At 37.5% G+C, this 23,231-nt stretch overlaps 2 protein-coding genes across 2 annotated transcripts in view; both read right to left on the bottom strand.

Moving 5' to 3' along the window:
• The window catches only part of LOC137618818 (uncharacterized), a 413,063-nt gene that overhangs the window by 326,008 nt on the left and 63,824 nt on the right, over nt 1–23,231 (bottom strand). The window lies entirely within an intron of this gene.
• The window catches only part of Cyfip (Cytoplasmic FMR1-interacting protein Sra-1), a 128,246-nt gene that overhangs the window by 101,759 nt on the left and 3,256 nt on the right, over nt 1–23,231 (bottom strand). Inside the window, 2 exon segments of the mRNA XM_068349023.1 lie at nt 17,785–17,937; nt 18,822–18,966. Of these exon segments, the coding sequence (XP_068205124.1) occupies nt 17,785–17,937; nt 18,822–18,966 (298 nt within the window).

Genomic DNA, 23,231 nt, shown 5'->3' on the forward strand with positions numbered 1-23,231 from the left:
AACATTCATCACCACAAGATTGAGTCTGATTGAATAAAAAATACTAAATGCTATACTATGACTTTACTATTTCCGTTTCTTAGCCTAAATTTACTTGACATATTTCGAAAATTTGTTTGTGTATGAAATTAAGTATGGAATCATGGTCCCAAAATCACAAATTAAAGGTTATATCAATAACTCTGTCGCCGTCTATGAAATGCCTGCTATATTAGACTCGGTTGGCAATGTAACAATCCCTATAAACTAAGTTCCAAAGGTGCATCATTAAACAACGCAGGTCCCATGACGGAAAAGTATATTTTTAGTATTACCATTTCATTTTATCATTCTATAATTACATCCATTACTGTATATGTTTCCATATCATAAATTGTGCTTATATGTATTTACTATACTTTAATTGTAATACTTCATTAGCATAGGAGAGTTACTTAGGCGGTTACGCACAGTACACTCTTCAAGCACGTCCAGACTTACACCAAAACTCGTACGTCGTAGGAACCGATCTCGGCAGTGACCCCAGGACCTACCGTACTTAGAAGAAATGTTGCACCTAACGTTTCAAATACGTAATGTTATACTTAAAACTAATAATTACCTTGGTAGAATTACAGGCATGACTTAGCCTATGTATATATATCTATAGAAGGTTCAAACTTAAAGCTAAGGTTAGGGAAGGCTGAGAAAACCCACATTGCAAAGCTAACCCTGCTAAGAGGCCAAGTCACACTCGAGGGATTGTTAGCGATCATTATTTCTGTCCACGTAAGATGAAGCAAGCAGCAAAATGATTAGGATATATGCCCAGTTAGAAATATATATAAAAAATTCAGCATAAAATGAATGAAAATTGAAATTATGCAAATGAACAGCATGCAGAAATAACTACGAAAAAAACAGGAAAACGGCACGGCACAAGGAACCCGCGACCCCAAGCAGAGGAACACCATGCAGATATAAATGTAACCCTACACCACATTCCCGATGGTTACGAGCGGGACAAAACTGCCATCTGCTGCCTTTCCTAACCTACTTCCAAGGAAGTCCTGCCCCAAGGAATGTTTGGCGACAGTTTGCCTCATCTTCCGTCACTCGGTAATTCTGTCGGCCATGTTCCCACCGGCTTAATAAACAACTAACCGTCCCCTCACCGTTGTATAAAAAGGGCCCTTCCACCAATAAAACAATTTGATACTTATGATGTTAAAGGAAATATAAAATAAACATGCGCTCGTCTACTTACTCGTTCATCACGACGGTCCGAAAACAAATCAGTTATCACTCGAAACGAACAATTCCTGCGTTCTAGACGTTTCACTTAAACTCATCATCAACTCAAGGAATCGGTTATTACCGAGACAAACACAATTCCTCGTGTTATTCTAGTGTTCGGTTACAGGATGTGTGAAAGTCAGCAGGTTTATCGTGTTGTCGAGACTCCGGCCGTTTCAGCTGTTTTTGTTTTGGTATTAATTGTCTATCATTTCCTTGATATTTAGTGTGTTTTTTTCTAGTATAAACCTGGAACTACAATATTTTAGAATAAACATAAGCAAGAATTATATGAAATTGTTAGCAATACAAAAGACACGTTCCTTTGGGTCGTGTGTTTTCGCAACAGACGTTAAATTCTCGGACACAGGAATTTGAGACGTCACGTTCATTTTCTCTCTCCTTTCCATAATAAATCCTTTCTATTCCTTCTGGCTCCCAGTTCTCATCACCCAATCAACAAACACCAACTACATTCGCTACATTCCCAAATGCTATGTGGATTTTTCAACATCAAAAGCAATCACAGGAAGGTACTTTTTCATTCACTAACTGCAAAGATACAACCCATGTAATTTCCTACATCCACTATGAATAAAATCACAAATTTTAAGTAATTTGTATTTTTCCTAACATACTTACCGAGAACTACTTTCTTAAGAATTACCTGGAATCTCCTCTAATCCGACCAGAGTTTTGTGTAGTTTACCCTACTTCCGTTTTCTGTGAGGTCTAACCTCAGGTGGTAGGATATGTGCCCTGAGGCTAGGCCCGTGTCAGGCAGCCTGCTAGCTTGGGTCTTGGTCCTCAGTAAGTTCTCTGGTCGCGTCGCGATATCATCTCGACGCTCTCCTTATCTCTCAATTGCCCTTTCAGTTAGTTGTCTGTTTCCCTCGCCGATACCCTTTCCTAATTCCAACAGTTTTAGCATTAGATAAAGTTCACTTCTGCATTCTTTCGCCCGACGCTACATGCAAGCCTATGGTCATCAGAAGGACCAAATCAAAGAAACAGATCTAAGTGGAGATTGCACGAAACAGATGAGAGGCGTGATTCTAGAGAAAGCGTGTTCACCTCTATACGTGAGAGGACGCAAATTCGAAAATGAATACGGTATATAAAGGTAACCAGACTTGATTGCTTAGGCAAGAATTCTTAACTCTTCCAATAGGCCTGATTTCTATAAGTAACTCTATGAAAAGAGAGAGAGAGAGAGAGAGAGAGAGAGAGAGAGAGAGAGAGAGAGAGAGAGAGAGAGAGAGAGAGAGAGAGAGAGAGAGAGAGAGACTGTATCAAAATGAAATTCTAAAGCAATATTGTACTATAGGTTCTGAAGCTTGGTAACAAAGTAGTATCTTTGCGGCAGGGTATCGCCACTTCCCCTGACATTAACCTACTCTGATCATCAGCAGAAGCTGATCTGACTGACTACAGCTACTTTCTATACAGCCTGTGATAGAGATACATTGGCAGACAGCCTGTGATAGAGATACATTGGCAGACACAGCCCGGAGCCAGAGTTCAGCGCACGGCAAAATATGGCAGCATGAGTTGAAGGGAGATGGAAGAAGACACGACCGAAGGGACAGATAAAAGCATGTACGAGCTGCTGTTTCATCAAGAGAAACTAAGGGAGAAGGAAGTTCCGGGATCGGACACCCCTACAACCTTTGGGAGGCGGGCACGACCGAAGTGGCAGAGTAACGCGTGTACGAGCTGTCGTTTCGTCAAGAGAAACGAGCAAACGAGGTTGCATCCCTCACAAAGCTTCTCCCGGTGCTTCGACCATGCCATAGGAAACGGAAGGCTGCGTTCTACAGAGGGAGGGAAAACTCATTGGATATAACCTGGAAGACAATTCTTCTCAGGTTCAAGAACGAGATGGAGGGCGAGAACAGAAAGATAAAGAGGTGGTAGTCTGATCCGACGTGGGACGTTCACATTAAGAAATCAAGACTAACATGAAATAAGGTATCTATGTGGTGCCATACTGTACAGAATGGGGTTAATAAACCCTATGAATAGTAGTACTGTACAGTAATCAAAAGTATATACAGTACGAAGCTCATCTTATGCAATCATACAGACTTCCTCAAGACAACCACAAGGGAATTTCATAAATTGTTACCCTTATATCCTTGACATACTGAACATCCACGACTAACGATAACAATAACTCGTCCACCGTCGAATAAACAATTACTGCAGGTGAGCGGGACCTGCCATCACTCAAACACCTTGTTACCAAGCACAAAAGACCATTTTACAGCTTGCAGCAGGAATACACCAACATGCAAGATGACAGACTATTCTCATTGAATAATTACAATCAAATTATCTCAACTGGCACCTGGGTCTTCTCAATTCATTCTGGAAGACCTTGTACACCTGGCTCCATTAATTTTGGTACACTTTACAGGAGGCTTATGAGACATCTGACAGTTGTATGATGTTGCAGTTAATGGTGTGTTTAGCAAAAGAGAAACTGTTGGCAACACTGTTAGTGGAACATTTTTAATTATTTGACAACGTACTGATTCTTATAGCACTAAGAAAACTTGAATAAATGTTTTTGAGCACGTGTTTACAAGCTAAGCAGCTGTTTAACAGGCAGCATAACCATGACAACAGGAGCCTTCCCTGACGTGTGGTTACGTCACACATGAGCTTGTGGTTAATACGTCCGTTCATCTAGTAAACATCATTATGTACATGTAGGTGCATTACAGTTTTAGTAACGGAAAATTGTCTGAGCAGTGATTTGTTCCATGTGATGAATATTCGAACGGTCCTGTGATCCTAGCCGTGATAACATCTGTTTCAGGCTTGTGACTTGCACGTGGCGAGCAATGGCATCACATGAAAGCCTACTCGTGCCGACGTTTTCTAGTGGCACTAACAGAGGAACAAAGGTAGAAACTAAAAATCCCATTGGAAAGATGAATTAAATTTTCTACAGTCTAAGGCTGCATAAAAAGAAGACGCATCAACGGATCCTTACTAGAATAACGATCAAACGCCGAATGGAGTAGTCGAGTGAGATCGAAGCTGGGAAAGTAATGTGACCGATTTCAAGACGTGTATTGGACATTTGAGATCTTAAGGAAAGCTTCGTTATTTCATTTGATCATTTTACTTTTAATTTAGAAGAAAAGACCTTTCTCTTCTTACTTCTTTGAGAGAGTTAGGGGGGCCTTTGACTGGCCAGACAGTATTACATTGGATCCTTCTCTCTGGTTACGGTTCTTTCCCTTTGCCTACATAGACAACGAATAGTCTGGCCTATTCATTACAGCTCTTCTAGGAGAGGGACACTCTAAAATCAAACCGTTGTTCTCTAGTCTTGGGTAGTGCTACAGCCTCTGTATCATGGTCTTCCACTGTCTTGGGTTAGAGTTCTCTTGCTTGAGGATACACTCGGGCACAGTGTTCTACCTAGTTTCTCTTCCTCTTATTTTGTTGAAGTTTTTAATGTTTATATAGGAAATATTTATTTTGGTGTTGTTACTGTTTTTGACATATTTTATTTTTCATGGGCTTATAGCATCCTGCTTTTCCAATTAGGGTTGTAGCTTAGCATTTAAAAATAATAATAAAAATATGACAAATTCGTAGATAATTTGTAATTTTCCTAACTATACAAACCTTATCTATTTAATAGGGGTATTACTTTCAGCGTAGCTGAAACGACGAGCCATTAAATTTTAACGAGGGTTTACTACCCACACCGCTAGTTGGCGGGGGTAGGGGAGGGTAGCTTGCTACCCCCCCCCTCCCCCCTCACACACACCTATGCTTGAGCTCACTTTGCTTGGAGGTAGGACTTCAATGGGGATAGGGCTGGCAGGCAAGTTTTATTAAATAGCTAAGGTTTGTATAGTTAGGAAAAATACAAATTAGAGAAGTTGTGCGTTTGCGGGGAGGGGAATGCGACGATGGCGACCTTGCCGTGCGTTCTCCAGCAGCCTCACGCACGGGAGGGTATTGATACTCGCGCAGGGGCGCGTAATGGTGCTTGAGCGATGGAGAATACCAGGGGTTGCACGCGGGAGACTGATGGCGCGCGCGGGAGACTGCCGATGCGCATGTGGGCGCGTGCGTGCGATTGCGAGGGCGCGCGGGAGACTGATGGCGCGCGGGAGAATGTTCGCACGCGTGTGGGAGCACACGATTATGGCGTTGAACACGCGGGAGCGCGGACGAGAGTTCGCGCGCCCCAGCAGAAGTCGTAGGGCGCGCGCGCAGGAGAGATACCCCTGGCGCGCGGGGCGCGCAGTTGAAGCCTGTGCACGTGGGCGCGCGTCAGCATGATGTCGCGCAACTGCAGGAGAGGATGAGCGTGGGCGCGCGTAACCTCGTGGGCATGTGTAGGAGACTGCGCGTGTCGGCGCGATGGCGAGCGCTGGCGCGTGGGAGAAGTCACAGTCGACTTCCCAACAGCGCCCAGCTCTGAAGATCGTGGGCGCGCAGGAGACCGCTGACGTGCAGGAGAATGCTGGCGTACAGGAGAGCGCTGACGCGTAGGAGAGCGCTGGCGCGCAGGAGCTTGCTGGAGCGCAGGAGGTTGATGGCGCACAGGTGAGGGATGGCGCGTAGCTGGGCGTGGGCGCGCTAGCTCAGGCAAAGCCTGGCGCGCAGAAGAACGTGGGCGCGTACGCTCATTATTAGCATAGCGCGTGAGGGAAGTATGCGTGCGATGGCGCATACGCCCTTGATGCCCCGTATTAGGGTTAGATGCCTGACGAGCGTGAAGGTCAGGATTCGTCAGCGCATAGCGCGCATCAGCCCTCAGGAACGGTGACGGCAGGTCTGACAGGTGGAAGGTCGACCTTCCACCGAAGGGGATCGCGAACGATCCACTGAGAGGTCCAGGACCAGAGCAGGAACAGTCGGTGATCGCTGAAGAGGCTCCTCTACGGTGGACTGCGACGAAGATGTAGAACCAAAGAGGCGCCTCCTCACCGCAGGTGAAGGAAGGCCTCTCTGGCGAAGAGGAAGGCGAGCCTTGCGACGGATACACCCTCTGGGGGCCATTGGATCAGCAAGCTGACCTTCTGCAGTCCTCTGAAGAGGAGTCTCTGCAAGTGAACTCCCCCGAGGGGGAGAAACACTAGCAGGAGAGACTGTTGGACTTAGTTTCTCCCTCGTTGGTTGAACAGGAACGGGAGAAACTAAGCCTTCATCTACTGTGGGGTTTGAAGAGTCAGAGGTAGTAGGAGATACAGCATTGGATACCTCTGACACCACAACGTCGACAATCGACAGAGGATCAACCTCTGCCGGAGGCGGCGATTGCTTGACAGCGGCACTCAATCGGATGTAGTCAAGTAAGGCTTCCTTGGAGGGCGAACCCTCGAGCCCCAAGGAAGACCAAAGCTGTAAATGGGTTAGTGAGCTTGGAAAACAGTACAATGCTCTACGCTACCACTCGACGGTCTCTCGAAAGAGACCGACCGAGTGGGAGCTTCGGTGGAGGTCTGAGCAAAGGAAGAAGAGGCCTTTGGGTTTTTCTCCTTTCAATGAAACCTTCGAAGGAGAAATATCCCGTCTGGACTTCTTACTTCGCCGAGAAAACCTCTCCCACTGGGAGGTAGACCACTCCCTACACTCGCCACACTTATTATCACTATCACACCGTTGACCTCTACAATAAGGACAAAGGGTGTGAGGTTCTGTCTTGACCGCCGACATGAATGTTCCGCAGGGGCGGTCGGGTAATCCAGGGCAGATGCGCATAATAGCAGAGGCCAACTTCACACACAAACCTGTCAAAAAGAGAAAGCAAAAGAAAACCATAATGGCTGCCAATGAGTGGCGAGGATGAAAGCGGACACGTCCGACTACCATCCGAGCCGAGAGCAAAGTGAGCTCAAGCACAGGTTGGTATAAGGGTGGGGGGGGGGGGGGGGGGTAGCAAGCTCCCCTCCCCTACCCGGTGTGGGTAGTAAACCCTCGTTAAATTTTAATGGCTCGTCATTTCAGCTACGCCGAAAGTAATACCCTATTAAATAGCGTGGTTTGTATTCCATTTACGGAACAAAATAATAATAATATATGTATCACCTACATTTTATTTTTGCTGAATTCTAAATAAATTAAAATACAAGAAAATATTCCATAAAAAAACAACTCTTAATTCAATATGCTTTATATAAAAAACCCTGCCTCTAAAGTCTGTCTATTCGAGCTTCCCTGGCAAGAAAGATAATGAGATACATCATAATACAACCTTTATTTGGTAATCGTCACCTGACTAAGAAAGATAATGAGATACATCATAATACAACCTTTATTTGGTAATCGTCACCTGACTAAGCAGAGGCCAACGATACCACAGAGAGGTTCAGGACGACAATACATCAAGAGAACTCAATGAGGTTTTGCAATTTACCATGCTGAGAAAATTGGTTATTTCTTTAATCTGCTACCGGATTTATTAGTTATGATATACAGTTGGCTTTAACAATACCAGTACACTTCACTGAATGCTAAGGAGACGTCTGAAAGCTATGCAATGTAGCAAGTGACGCTGCTCAGCAAAAGAGAAACTGCCGGCGATGCTGCCTGTAAAACAAAGTCACTGAGGTTCTAAACAAGTGTTCATAAGCATTTTCATTAATATTATGAAGTGCTGCTATCAAATAATAATAATATTCATTACAGGACTTGATAAAATTAAGAAAAATGCTTTGAATCACATGTTTACAAGATCAGCAACTTTGTTTTACAGACAGCATCACCAACAGTTTCCCTTTTGCCAAACAGATTACCAGCTGCAACGTACATCTGTCAGACGTCTCCTTAGTTTCGTGTGAAGCGTACCGGAAATAACAAAGCCATCTGTATGACGAGTAAGGGCACAACATCCAAGGTCAGTTTAAGGTGGGTAGAGAGATTCAAAGGTTGAGTAAGGTCACACCGCATCCTGTGAGGGATATGTGAGGTTTAAGTGTTTACAACTAGTGCCAGTAAAAGAGCAAGAACTGTATCTACCAAAATTTGCATACAGCAAGCTTTTGGTTAATCCCAGCCTTGCCCTTCATTGTTAACAACGCAAGGATGTAATAACCACACTAAACACCGACAACTTCTGTTAATTAAGAATCTCCTTCGGTAAATTTTTACTCATGCGCCATTCAGGTACTCTGATACATTACGATTAAAAACATTGGTTCCTAGGTAAGTTTGTAAGGTCAGTCCCGATGAATTGTGGGAGAATGTGAGGGATCGAAGTTTACTAATACTGTGATGCTAAACGGGTGAAGAATAATATCAGTTAGGATTCTGAAAATTATAAAATAGATTTAAACCTAAAGTCAGCAACACTAATAACCCAGATAATTATACTTTTTTTCAATGTTCCCCCTTTTTTACTCTAACCATTCTATACATGGGTAAGTTGTGCTCTGATCTCCTCCCATGAAACGAGGAGCTCCTTAAAACAGTTCGTAAAATGACTGACTCGCATTTCCTAATTTCTGTATTATTAGCACTGGCAACTATTTCTAATCTCCAATCAGAGATTGTTTACAGTCCCGTGACTTTTTCTTGACCAGTCTCCTACATCCACATCTACGATACGAGATCCGTCCCTTCTAATACTAGGTTGTCCTCCTCCTATGACAGGCTCAAAATATTTCTACTTTAATACCCTACAGTATACTCATTTGGGCAACATGTACTTACGAATATCATATAAAACAATTGACAATATCTGTTTTGGAGGAAATAAAAGTGTTACTGGAGTGCCTAAAGGTGTTTCGAACAGTTTTGGTGATGATATAAGATGGAAAAACATATTTTAGAAATGCCGCAGTTTATTGCTCTTAAAATCTCTTGCGTCAAGAACAAAAACAAGGATACACTTCCCATTTTCTGGTGACGGAATGCCGAGTTTAAAAGACGTGTTAAACTAGGAAATACGTACGAAAAGTCTAGTTTCAGATGGGAAGCCAATTGGGGAGTAAACACAGGGTTATGACTTGTCTTGGGGTAAGCTAAGGGGGTGTACCCCCTCACCCCTTGGTAGATAAAGATACGAATTATGTTAGATTACGTGGGGAAAATAATGTTTGTTTCAGTTTAAAAACGTGGTTATCAGTAATGAATTTTACAATTTTTATATACATAATTTGAAAAATATGGATTTCCATCAAGTATTATCATCAGAATTATTCAGAGTACCTATAAATACACCATGAACACCTTATTCTCTTCATCAGGGATATTGTATTATAATAAAACTTTACTATTTACTCTACCCTAAAGTAGATCGGTAACCAATTGTCCTTAATCACAGCTTTATCATAGTTACGGACGGGAAAAAGCTTTTCAACTAAAAAACAGGTTATACCTATTGAAAAATGTCCGTCTTCTTCGAAAATGACACTTATTTTCCCTGCAAATTGAAACTTAATTATCTAAGAAACAATAATCAATGGGGTTAGAGTGCGCAGCTCAGCATGTACCGATTGCCAGTACATAGAAGCTTGATGTTTTTGCTTTCTCCAAGCGAATCAATTGCGCAGCCGAGCAAAAACTATTAGATTTCTAAAAAAAAAAAGACCCAATCTAAAACGGTCTAATGGATTTCCGGTTTATTTGCTGTTGAAATGACGGTCAAATTCAGTGAAAACACATTACTTACAATAGGAAAAACTTTTTCAATTCAGAATGTTTTTCAGGCTGTAACTATAATTTCATATTAATTACAGCTGGGGGGTAAAACAACCCCAAACTAGGCTAAAAAATTCATCGTAAATAGAACGGTGAAAGGGTAAATGAATACCACCTACTAGCCTTACAGCAGCTTAAACTACCTTAAACTACGGTAGGTCAATCTAACCTACACTATACATTTACAGGACAAAACTTTAACCAACCCAAAATTACAAGCTAACCCACAACTAAGCTAAACCTTCATCGTAAATAAAACGGTGAAAGGGTAAATAAATACCACCTACTGGCCTACTCAACGATCAAGTTAATCTACCTTAACCTACAGCGAGTCAATCTAACCTACGCTATATATATATTTACAGGACAACAGTTTATAGAAGTATCTATACAATAACCACAACCTACGGAAGAATATGGAGGCCTATCATAAATTACACACATCCGGATGACCCCCCTAGAAAAACGGAAATGGGAAAAATCACTATTTTCGTATTCACCGATTACACACACACACTTCAAACACTTCCCGGTAACACACGGGCATTAATGCGTCACTTAAATAGCACTTACGTTACGGTAACGAGTCTCTAATATAACGAAATGTCAAAAAATGTCACATAATTTCTCCGTAGGTTGAGAGCGGAGTCTGCCCAACCCTTTTCGGTAAACAAACGACGAATCTGTGAAGTCAATAGATGGCGGATTGGGCTTCCGTCTTTTGTTTTCTTCCGGTAGGAACTTGGTCTTTCCAGTATGGAGGGGTTATTTACCTATCTATTTAACTATCTATCTATCAGTATAACTATAAACCTATCTATCTATCAATCGAGAGAGAGAGAGAGAGAGAGAGAGAGAGGAGAGAGAGAGAGAGAGGAGAGAGAGAGAGAGAGACGTATAAAACAAACAGTAATTCGGTGCTACTATAGTGTGAGGTCTACCGCCATATGACGCCTACCCAGGTAGAGGGTGAGGTCTGCCGCGTGACCAGAGCCCCGCACCTAACCATAAAAAACGTGACCTGTCCACGTGAACTGCCCATATAAAAGGAAGCAAATGGAGCTCCTAAATCTTGCTACTGGTCGACCAAGGGAATGGCCCATGCCAACGAGAACTATTGGCTATAATCTACAGTAAGCAAACAAGCATACTCCTACATAAGGACGCTAAAACGATGATTCTGTTGGTCGTCAGCTGTTCCAGTCTCATCTTGATCACTTTTTGCTGGAAGGAGATGAGAAGAAAATCCAATGACCTATTTGTGTCATTCTTAGAATATGTACGAAGTGTGTATCGCTAGGATAAATGTACGGAAATATATGATAACATGTTTGATGTACGAAGAGTGTATCGCTAGAATAAATGTATAGAAATATATGATAACATGTTTATTTTTACTTTTATTCATTTTTTTAATGTAATTAGAAATCCAATTAACTATTTCAGGTATTTCTAAGATATGTTTAAATTAAGTGTTTGTTGCTTAAACAAATGTATGAAATGTGTTTTATCTATGAGGGACGGATAAATCAGCAGTAGACCTCACGCTATAGTACTAACGGGAGGTAGATCTCACGCTATAGTGTGGTAGACCTCACGCTATAGTAGCACCCAGTAATTCTCTCTCTCAGAGAGAGAGAGAGAGAGAGAGAGAGAGAGAGAGAGAGAGAGAGAGAGAGAGAGAGACGTATAAAACAAACAGTAATTCTCTCTCTCTCTCTCTCTCTCTCTCTCTCTCTCTCTCTCTCTCTCTCTCTCTCTCTCTCTCTCTCTCATAGCATAGTCCTACAACCACAAAATTATAGTAACTGATGCTCAAGCCTATTCCAAAATGGGGAAAACACGTATTAACTCTCTCTCTCTCTCTCTCTCTCTCTCTCTCTCTCTCTCTCTCTCTCTCTCTCTCTCTCTCTCTCTCTCTCTCATGGCATAGTCTTAAGCGGGGTTTACACGGCCGAGCAGCTCGTCGAGCCCGGTTGTCGAACCTACTTGTAGAACGGCTCGAAGAGCTTTCAGACAGTACATCGAGCCTCAGTGTGCCTCGTGCTAAAACAACGTCAACATGTCCCTCGACCAGGACGATTTGATAGCCATTGCTTTTACAGTGGCACTAAGAAGGAAAAAAAAAAGATCAAAAGAGAGCAATTTTCATATACCAACTTGCTTGTTGCTTTAAAATTAGAGCCTGATGACTGGCGCAATTATTTGCGTATGGATGAAGACACGTACATTGATCTACCGAATCGTGTCAGCCCTTTCATTACTATGAGGAAGGCCATAACTCCACATGAAAGACCGAGTGTCCGCTATTCCTTCGTTTCTGGTTACTTTATTGGAATAGTCTTTTGATTTAACTTTCCATAAAGTTAGATGAGCTCGATATGCATGTATGAAATCAAGTACGACTTCCTTCTCATTCTTACTTTCATTAATGGCAGCAATTATGCATTTCTTTGATGATGTTTCCTCTAGCAGGTTTGAATAACAACTGAGGCAGTGTTGCCGTTTTGTCAAGAAGGAAATCCCACAAATGGGACTCAAAAATCCCACAGATTCCCACAAATTATTTTCAGGCTCCCACAAAATATCCCATGAACAATTCTTTTTTCAAATTTACTGTAAATTCGATTTCCCTTGAATACATCATTCAGTAATAGGAAATCTATGTGCTCTGTATTTTCAAAAGATGTATAACTAAGATAAGTTTTTGAATTTCCTGCTTTATTTTGAAAATATACAATAGGCCTACTGGCCAACAAAGGCTGTAGAGTGACAATTACAATAATCCTTGGATAGAAATAAATATTCCTTAGAAATTGAGACAATGAGAATTAACATGTGCACGAAGAAAAGCATTAATCAATAATAGCTTGAAAGCCTAAACACAACAAATTGACATTAATATTCCTCTTCGTCCTCATGTGCTAAAGCCAGCAAATCACTGTTACATTCCTAGTATTCAATTACATCCTTAGCAAATTTTTTACCATATCAATAGGTGGCTCATAAGTTATACAAGTTTCATTTTGGAGCTTTAAGCCATGCCTTATTAACAAAATTGCCTCAACGCTCCATACAACTAGGCGGTTCCTCAACTTACTATGTACTACGTTCATTTGAAAAAATATCCTCTCGACCGAGGCATTAGAGAATGGCAGTGAAAGAAGTGCTAAAGCCAAGAATGAAATATTAGGAAATCGTTTCTGGCCTATTGAATTTATCTTTTCGTTAACTAATACCCAGAATGAAAAAAAAAAAAAAAACATCTTTCATGCAATCATGAGGCCATTCTTCGAAGCATAAAGCCTTCATTCTCAACTTGGTCCATATCATTAAAAGTTGACTTTGGAGCTGATCTAGATATGTTATCTTTGCTCTGAGAGGTAGCATGTTCAGGGTGTAGTTTTCCCAACATTAATAAGTACTCGATATTTTCAGGTAGTCCCCTTGGTATTTCTTTAATCAACTCTACCACAAAAGTTCTGCATTGTTCTTTAACATGCGTAATTTTGAGTTTCTTTAAGAGAACATTTTAATGCAGCTGTTCTAAACTCAAATCCAAAATTAATAAGACACCGGCATCATATAATCTAAAAAATTTAGCCCAGTAAGTTGTTCAACTGGACACTTTGCAAGATGAGTAGGCTCTACAATTATTTGCAATATATTTCTATACATGTTCAATAAATCTTGAGTTAATTTCGTAACATCAGCCCTTTTAGCTTGGAAGAGCTTATTTACCCCGACTACTTCCTTCAACACCTTCCTAACAAACACGAAAAATAGTTCATTATGAGGGTCTTTATAAGCATCTCTCAATACTTGTGCCATGTGACAACGTTCTGTAGATGCTGCTACCTGAAAATGAAGTCTCAGTGCATCCTATTGGTCAATAATAACACCCATAGCCTCTAACCGCGCTAACCAACGAGTTCCTGACATCCCTGGTATCTTTTTGGGGTTTTACTCTCGAGAGTCTGGTAGATTTCATTATATTTCTGAATACGTTTGGGACTATTCGAAAACCAATTATGTGACTCACGAATAATGAACCCTAACGCTATGGGAAGCACTTCAGAGGTTTTGCTGGCAGTAAGATGTAGAGTGACAGATACACCTTCACTAATTCAGAATGCTTTTTACTTTTAATCTCCTGTTATCTGGGTATTAAGCTTTATTAATAAATATTTATACTTGCCTACCTAACCACAACGCAAGTATGTTTCATTGTTTAGAATATTTTTTTTATTTGTAAAACTAGTTCTTTTACTGAGTTTTTTGCTTAATATCTACAATTTTTCAATGTATATACCATTAGCTTTCATATACCATCTTTCTTTATCATATGAATATGCATTTCCATTTGTTTTTAGGCTAAGATTCTCATTTATATGTATCTATTTGTATACATATGATTATGTATATGTATGCGTACATTTTGTATATCTATATCCATATTTACTTTATCTTTTATTTTTACTTAATTGATAATATTGTTTTGCTGTATTATTGCCCGAAGAGCTCTGCTCCACATGGGCTTGGACTGAGTCTTTTTTTTTTCTTTTTGTAAATCTTTGAATGTAAATATTTTTTGTCCAATAAACATTATTATTATTATTATTATTATTATTATTATTATTATTATTACTTTCTTTGTGACCAACAATAGACTTGATATGTGCTTGGAAGACAGAGCCAGTACAAATCTTGCAGCGAGCTTTTGTTGAATCCCCTTCTGCAGACTGTGTATGTATGTATGTATGTATGTATATATATATATATATATATACATATATATATATATATATATATATATATATATATATATATATATATACATATATATATGTATATATATATATATATATATATATATATAGAGAGAGAGAGAGAGAGAGAGAGAGAGAGAGAGAGAGAGAGAGAGAGAGAGAGAGAGAGAGAGAGAGAGAGAGAGAGGAGATTTCTTTTATAGAGTGGTATATCGATGGATTATTTCCTACATATTTTGAATTCGTTGACAGATAGACATTCGTTAACAACAACACTGAAGATTATGAAGATAGGTAAACTGACCAGACTTTTTTTTTCAATCTGGGAGCGTCGCAATTATCGAGATAATCCTATTAAGAGCGTATTTAACTCAAACCAAAAGAAAAGCGATGGGGAACGGGAAAGAAGGGAATATTTCTGCCGATGTATCATTCGTATTATCGTGGAATAAGTGGTCATACACACCAAAAAGAGAATCAGACAAAAATAAATAAGTAGTATAAGATTAATAAATATAACTTTCTCATGGTAGTAACAATTCCAAACTATACTTCCCTACCCAAAATGAATTTTTTTGGAAATATATTTTACATTTGCTAATATCAATAGAACTAAAACTTACTAAAATTATTTATTAGTCCACAAAAAATCCCACAAAAAAATCTTACCCCACAACTACTCCCTAGAAGCCTCATTTTCTCCCTAGATTTAGGGAGTAATCCCATGAAACGGCAACACTGAACTGAGGTTCGATGCTCGACACCGCTCGTCAAACAATGTAGCTCCGCCCACAAAAGTCAAGATGAGCCTGACTTTCATCGAGCCGTTCGACGAGCGCGCTCGACAACCAAATAGCCCGTTTACACGGTCGAACATCATTTCAAACACAGGGTTGTCGAGCCAGGCTCGACGAGCTGCTCGCTCGTGTAAACCCCGCTTTACAACCACAAAATTATAGTAACTGATGCTCAAGCGAAAACACGTATTAAGTCTCTCTCTCTCTCTCTCTCTCTCTCTCTCTCTCTCTCTCTCTCTCTCTCTCTCTCTCTCTCATCAATTAATTCTATTTATTTAAATCAACTAAGACCAACTCGCTCAAAACAGCGCAAACAAGTACTAAGAAACAGGACCTAAATTGGACTCCTAAACGCGGTCTAGATTCCTTTTAAGAGATCCGTGCAGAGTCAATTGACAAGGAACAAAAGAACGTGCACATGCGCATTGCAGCTTTCCAATGACTCATAAATCGCATACATTTATATATTAACGTTTTAAATTGTGCATTTTCAAAATAAACTTAATCATTTAAAGTTTATAAAATACTATTTACGCGCTTTTGATCACTCAATAGGAAACCATTTACTTTGTTTATTTCTTTGCAATTGGTTTCAAAACATTGATTATTCTGGTATTGAGAGAGAGAGAGAGAGAGAGAGAGAGAGAGAGAGAGAGAGAGAGAGAGAGAGAGAGAGAGAGAGAGAATGGCCTCAGACATGTCCTCTCACTCGCGTCTGTTTATGATCTTTCTATTCCAGTACACACCCGCAAATTTCCCTAGTTCATCAATCTATCGTCTTCTCTTCCTTGCCCTGCGTTTTCAATCTCTATGGACCCATTCTGTTATTCTGCATATCCATCTATTGTCTCCCATTCTCATTACATGTCCTGTCCATTTCCCTTTCTTAAATGCCGTTAGAGTACCCTTACTAAAGCCTTGGAACATAAGCTAGTTACAACTCTGAGAGCTATGCACAAAATAATGAGGGGAATAACACTCAGAGACAGAAAACGACCAACATGGATATGAGAGCAAGCATTAATAGTGTATATATATATATATATATATATATATTATATATATATATATATATATATATATATATATATATATATATATATATACTTAACGTTTAAACCCAAATGAAATATTTAAAAGAATTAACCTCTTGACTGCATTGCAGGCATTACACATCTCTCTGTCTCTCTCTCTGTCTCTCTCTCTCTCTCTCTCTCTCTCTCTCTCTCTCTCTCTCTCTCTCTCTCTCTCTCTCTCTCTCTCTCTCTCTCTATCAAAAAAATTCTAAGGATAACTTCCTTTTATCTCTGTGTTTATTAGTAATCAGGTTATCCATAGATATGTCAAAAAGAGTTATTAACTCTACCATAGATTCACTTGAGGAGCGAAGAAACAACGCGTCCGATTGGTACTCGGACAGGCGACTCACGACAAATGCCGGATGCCATTGGGATTTTATCTCCCGTTGCTCGGAATGTAGCGGAGGGTGGGGAGCTGGTGCGAGCGGCAACGGGTTGCAAGGAGGCGCTTGTTTTGAAATGATAGTCTGAGAAGGGGATGGAAGACGTGAAAAACAATGTCGCTGAGAATAGAAGAGAGGAGCGACAAAACAATGAAAACCTCCATCTGTCTTTTTCTTGCCACCCCATCTTTTGCATTCAAATCACCTAGCGCAACCATAGCTTTGTGCTTTCCAAATTCAGCCAGAGGAAGAATACCTTTAGTAACTGTCTCTTTCCTACTACCCATCTTTTGCATTCAAATCCCCTGGGGCAACCATAGTTTTGTGTTTTCCACACTCAAGGAAAAAAATCAACTTTAATAACTGAATATTTCTTGCTACCCCTATCGTTTACATTCAAATCACCTAGCACAACCATAGTTTTGTGTTTTCCAAACTCAGCCATCAAAAAAAAGAAAAAAACAATTTTGGTAAGTTTTTCCAGCTACCCATCTTTTGCATTCAAATCACCTAGTACAACCACCGTTTCTTGCATCCCAAACTCAGCTAGGAAACGTTCTCTTTCCCTCTTCTCATTTTCCATTCCTGTATCATAAACCCAAGTACACTTTTTCCTTTAAAGATTTAAAGGTTTAAAGGCCACTCATGAATGGCAGAGGCAAGGGACAGTGACAGTGCCCTATCAAGCAGGAGAACTGTCACAATCAAAGTAGAGAATCGGTGCTCTTCCATATAGCAGTAAGATGTAGTAGCAGGAAGTTGAGGAGAAATACTAGTACAAGGAAAAAAAAAGAAGAAGACTCACCCCTCCTGCCATACAACTCCCGGCACTGGCCTCAGCTTCAGCAGGTGCTCGGGATCAACAATCTGCTCGTAGACGATCCTTTTGAAGGCGCTGTTACCTGTGCCGATCGAAGTCAAAGACGGCGAGTCGCTGTTTCCCGAACCCAAACTACTCCTATGGAAAGATGATCAATTAGTTTATGAATTTATTAACAAAATTAGCAAAGTAAAAACTTACACTGCTCATGATACTCTTCCCCAGCCATTGGAGAATGTGATATAGAGGTGTCTCGCTTAAGATATTCTATGTAGTACGTACTGGTAGGAAGTGACTAAATGTTAACTGCTTTAGACTTTTTCACCCAATCCGTGGGTTAAATCTGGATGGGTGATTTGTTAAAACTCATTGTTTAAATATCTGAATAAGTATTCTATTGGTACGGCTGTGAGTTCTATGCTATGCTGTAGATGAGGAATACTTCGCAAGTAATCTGTAAATTACCCTACTGTAAAGTTAAAAGGGTGTTATTCTGTCAAATAAATGCTGGCCATTAATTTGTTTCAATAAAAATTGCATGTGCAGAACATACAAAGTTTCTAAGACTAAAATAAATCTTTTTGGTTCTTTTTTCTTTTCTTATTCACTGCTAGTTGCAAAATGAATGACAATGAACATCATTATACATCTGGCTTTCCATATGCCCCCACACCCCTCTGACTATTGTCAAGCGTTTCTTCGTGGTCTACGAGCTGGATGAAGTTAAGTCCTTTACACAGACAGAACCCTAATGTCTTTTTAAGCCTCAAGATCAGAATCTTTAGTAATATGAAAGGTTAAAGATATCCTGTCTCTATGATTTACATGATTAAAAACTTAATTTTCTAATCAAGAAGAGAAGTTATCGTACATGACTCCTCCGGAAACTTACAAGTAACAAGAGAGACTGTCGTACCTTCGGTTCTCCCTGTAAGATATAATGTTTTGTACAAACCTGGCTTTACCAGTAACTTAGAAGCTTCAAAACCTCAAACACCAAACAAGAAAGAACATTATCATACCCCTGGCTCTCCCATTTCATGTCTCGGATGTCCATGATGTCCCTGTTCGACGGCAGCTGCATGTTGTAATACAGTTCGTCGACTTCCATCACAGCCGATGTACGGTTCATGGTGGTCCGGCGTCGAATTGTCCCGTATGCTTCGGCTGTAAAGGCGAGAGAGTTGGTGTATTTAGACTGTATCTCACAGTTTCAAAGAGTAGTAAAGGGATTCGGTTATTGTGTGTCGTTCGATACAGTCATTCCATACTTTATGCGTTATATTACCAAATGCATTTAAAATCTAGTCTATGTAATACTTTAAGGGATCTGGTAACTGTTACCTATGAAATTATCTATAAATCTTTTTCAAATGCAGATGCTTACGGGATATGCGACAAATTTTCCACGCACAGCCCTAGCTCAAAGAGAGGTCTACAGTGTCCCAGCTCAAGGAAGGGGTCTATGCAGTGCCCTAGCCCAAAGGGAGTTTCACACAGTGCCCTAGCCTACGGAGAGGTCCACAGTGCCCTAGATCAAAGAAAGATCTACGCAGTGCCATAGCCCAAAGAGAGATTCGCGCAGTGTCCTAGCCTAAAGAGAGGTCCACAGTGCCCTAGCTCAACGAAAGGTCTACACAGTGCCCTAGCCCAAAGAGAGATTCCCACAGTGCCCGAGCGAGGCTATATCGTAAATTAAAGAACTAGACTTTCAGCTTCTTGTAGGACCGGCAGATGCAAGACTTGGGGGAGAACAGAAGCAGTGAAGGGAAGGATCGAGTCAACGAACATCCTGGTTAGAGCGAGAACGCTCTCGTGCTAAATGCAGTCTTTCGTTTATTTAGTTTGAAAAGTGCAGTAACTTGGCATTCATTTTGGTCCATGAAGTGGGCTGCTATCTCTTTATCAATTGAGGGAGTTATCTAATCACTTGAATCATAGATGGTAATTGGGATGAACAGATAACATAGCCTGCTTGCGATTAATTATTCTAATTACTATTATTATTATTGGAAGGAGGTTATGTTTTTGCCCGTGTTTGTGCGTTTGTTCGTGAACAGTTTCCTGGCCACAATTATAATCGTAGAGTAATAAAATTTGCAGGGATTAAGTGTTATGTAAAAAGCTGGAAATTATTAAATTTTGGAAGGTCAAGGTCAAAATCAAGGTCAGGGTCAAGTAAAATGTCCAATTCATGTAATCAGCCATAAGTTTGGACATCGTTGTCACAGAGATTTCAAACTTGGTTCATATTTGAGTGTTTGAAAATCCACGTCAAGTAAATGGTCGAGAAATAAGCTGCCGTGGCGGAGGTCTGCGCTCTACCGAGAGCCACTTTAGTTATTATTATTGTTATTATTGTTGTTGTTGTTGTTACCGTTAAGGAAGAAACTCATACAATTATGACCTTTACTGTCTCTGGTGTGCCACATAAGGAAAACTGTATGCAGTACTCCATTTTGGGAAATAATGATAAATAGCCATTGAACAGACGAATTAAATCGGGTCTTTATAAGAACAGTCATTCAGGAAATATATCAATTAGTTTACCTAAAGTAAATATATTCTTCTAAGGTGCTTCCGTCACAAGTTATTGTTTAGTAAATATATTTTCAATAAATGAAATACATTTTGATATGGGCTTATTAATATTGTAATGGGAATATATATCAGTAAATATATTTACTATGAATTCGAATATATTTGAAATTGAGAGCTCCTATCGACCAATATATTTCCCATAAAATTGAAAATAAAAATATTTTCTATTTAAAAGGCTCTGGATACTTATAAATTATAAGTGTTTGGTTAAGTTTTAGATACTTATAAATCATAAGTATTTAGTTAAGCTTTATATATTTATAGGTAATAAGTATTTAGTCAAGCATTAGATATCTATAAGAATATAAGTATTTAGTCAAGCATTGGATTTTTATAAAAATATAAGTATTTAGTCAAGCCTTAGATATTTATAAAAATATAAGTATTTAGTCAAGCATTGGATTTTTATAAAAATATAAGTATTTAGTCAAGCCTTAGATATTTATAAAAATATAAGTATTTAGTCAAGCATTAAATATTTATAAAAATATAAGTATTTAAAGCATGAGATATTTATAAAAATATAAGTATTTAAAGCATTAGATATTTATAAAAATATATATAAGTATTTAGTCAAGCATTAGATATTTATAAAATATAAGTATTTGGTCAAGCCTTAGATATTTATAAAAATATAAGCATTTAGTCAAGCCTTAGATATTTATAAAAATATAAGTATTTAGTCAAGCATTAGATATTTATAAAAATATAAGTATTTAAAGCATTAGATATTTATAAAAATATAAGTATTTAGTCAAGCATTAGATATTTATAAAAATATAAGTATTTAGTCAAGCATTAAATATTTATAAAAATATAAGTATTTAAAGCATTAGATATTCATAAAAATATAAGCATTTAGTCAAGCCTTAGATATTTATAAAAATATAAGTATTTAGTCAAGCATTAGATATTTATAAAAATATAAGTATTTAGTCAAGCATTAAATATTTATAAAAATATAAGTATTTAGTCAAGCATTAAATATTTATAAAAATATAAGTATTTAAAGCATTAGATATTCATAAAAATATAAGTATTTAGTCAAGCCTTAGATATTTATAAAAATATAAGTATTTAGTCAAGCATTAGATATTTATAAAAATATAAGTATTTAAAGCATTAGATATTTATAAAAATATAAGTATTTAGTCAAGCATTAAATATTTATAAAAATATAAGTATTTAAAGCATTAGATATTTATAGAAATATAAGTATTTAGTCAAGCATTAGATATTTATAAAAATATAAGTATTTAAAGCATTAGATATTCATAAAAATATAAGCATTTAGTCAAGCCTTAGATATTTATAAAAATATAAGTATTTAGTCAAGCATTAGATATTTATAAAAATATAAGTATTTAGTCAAGCATTAGATATTTATAAAAATATAAGTATTTAAAGCATTAGATATTTATAAAAATATATATAAGTATTTAGTCAAGCATTAGATATTTATAAAATATAAGTATTTGGTCAAGCCTTAGATATTTATAAAAATATAAGCATTTAGTCAAGCCTTAGATATTTATAAAAATATAAGTATTTAGTCAAGCATTAGATATTTATAAAAATATAAGTATTTAAAGCATTAGATATTTATAAAAATATAAGTATTTAGTCAAGCATTAGATATTTATAAAAATATAAGTATTTAGTCAAGCATTAAATATTTATAAAAATATAAGTATTTAAAGCATTAGATATTCATAAAAATATAAGCATTTAGTCAAGCCTTAGATATTTATAAAAATATAAGTATTTAGTCAAGCATTAGATATTTATAAAAATATAAGTATTTAGTCAAGCATTAAATATTTATAAAAATATAAGTATTTAGTCAAGCATTAAATATTTATAAAAATATAAGTATTTAAAGCATTAGATATTCATAAAAATATAAGCATTTAGTCAAGCCTTAGATATTTATAAAAATATAAGTATTTAGTCAAGCATTAGATATTTATAAAAATATAAGTATTTAGTCAAGCATTAGATATTTATAAAAATATAAGTATTTAGTCAAGCATTAGATATTTATAAAAATATAAGTATTTAGTCAAGCATTAAATATTTATAAAAATATAAGTATTTAAAGCATTAGATATTCATAAAAATATAAGCATTTAGTCAAGCCTTAGATATTTATAAAAATATAAGTATTTAGTCAAGCATTAGATATTTATAAAAATATAAGTATTTAAAGCATTAGATATTTATAAAAATATAAGTATTTAGTCAAGCCTTAGATATTTATAAAAATATAAGTATTTAGTCAAGCATTGGATATTTATAAAAATATAAGTATTTAAAGCATTAGATATTTATAGAAATATAAGTATTTAGTCAAGCATTAGATATTTATAAAAATATAAGTATTTAAAGCATTAGATATTTATAGAAATATAAGTATTTAGTCAAGCATTAGATATTTATAAAAATATAAGTATTTAAAGCATTAGATATTTATAAAAATATAAGTATTTAGTCAAGCCTAAGATATTTATAGAAATATAAGTATTTAGTCAAGCCTTAGATATTTATAAAAATATAAGCATTTACTCAAGCCTTAGATATTTATAAAAATATAAGTATTTAGTCAAGCATTAGATATTTATAAAAATATAAGTATTTAAAGCATTGGTTACTTATAAAGATATAAGTATTTAGTCAAGCATTAAATATTTATAAAAATATTAGTATTTAAAGCCTTAGATATTTATAAAAATATAAGTATTTAGTCAAGCCTTAGATATTTATAAAAATATAAGTATTTAGTCAAGCATTAAATATTCATAAAAATATAAGTATTTAAAGCATTAGATATT

Source organism: Palaemon carinicauda, chromosome 25 (assembly GCF_036898095.1).
Source record: "Palaemon carinicauda isolate YSFRI2023 chromosome 25, ASM3689809v2, whole genome shotgun sequence".
Taxonomy (NCBI): Eukaryota; Metazoa; Arthropoda; class Malacostraca; order Decapoda; family Palaemonidae; genus Palaemon; species Palaemon carinicauda.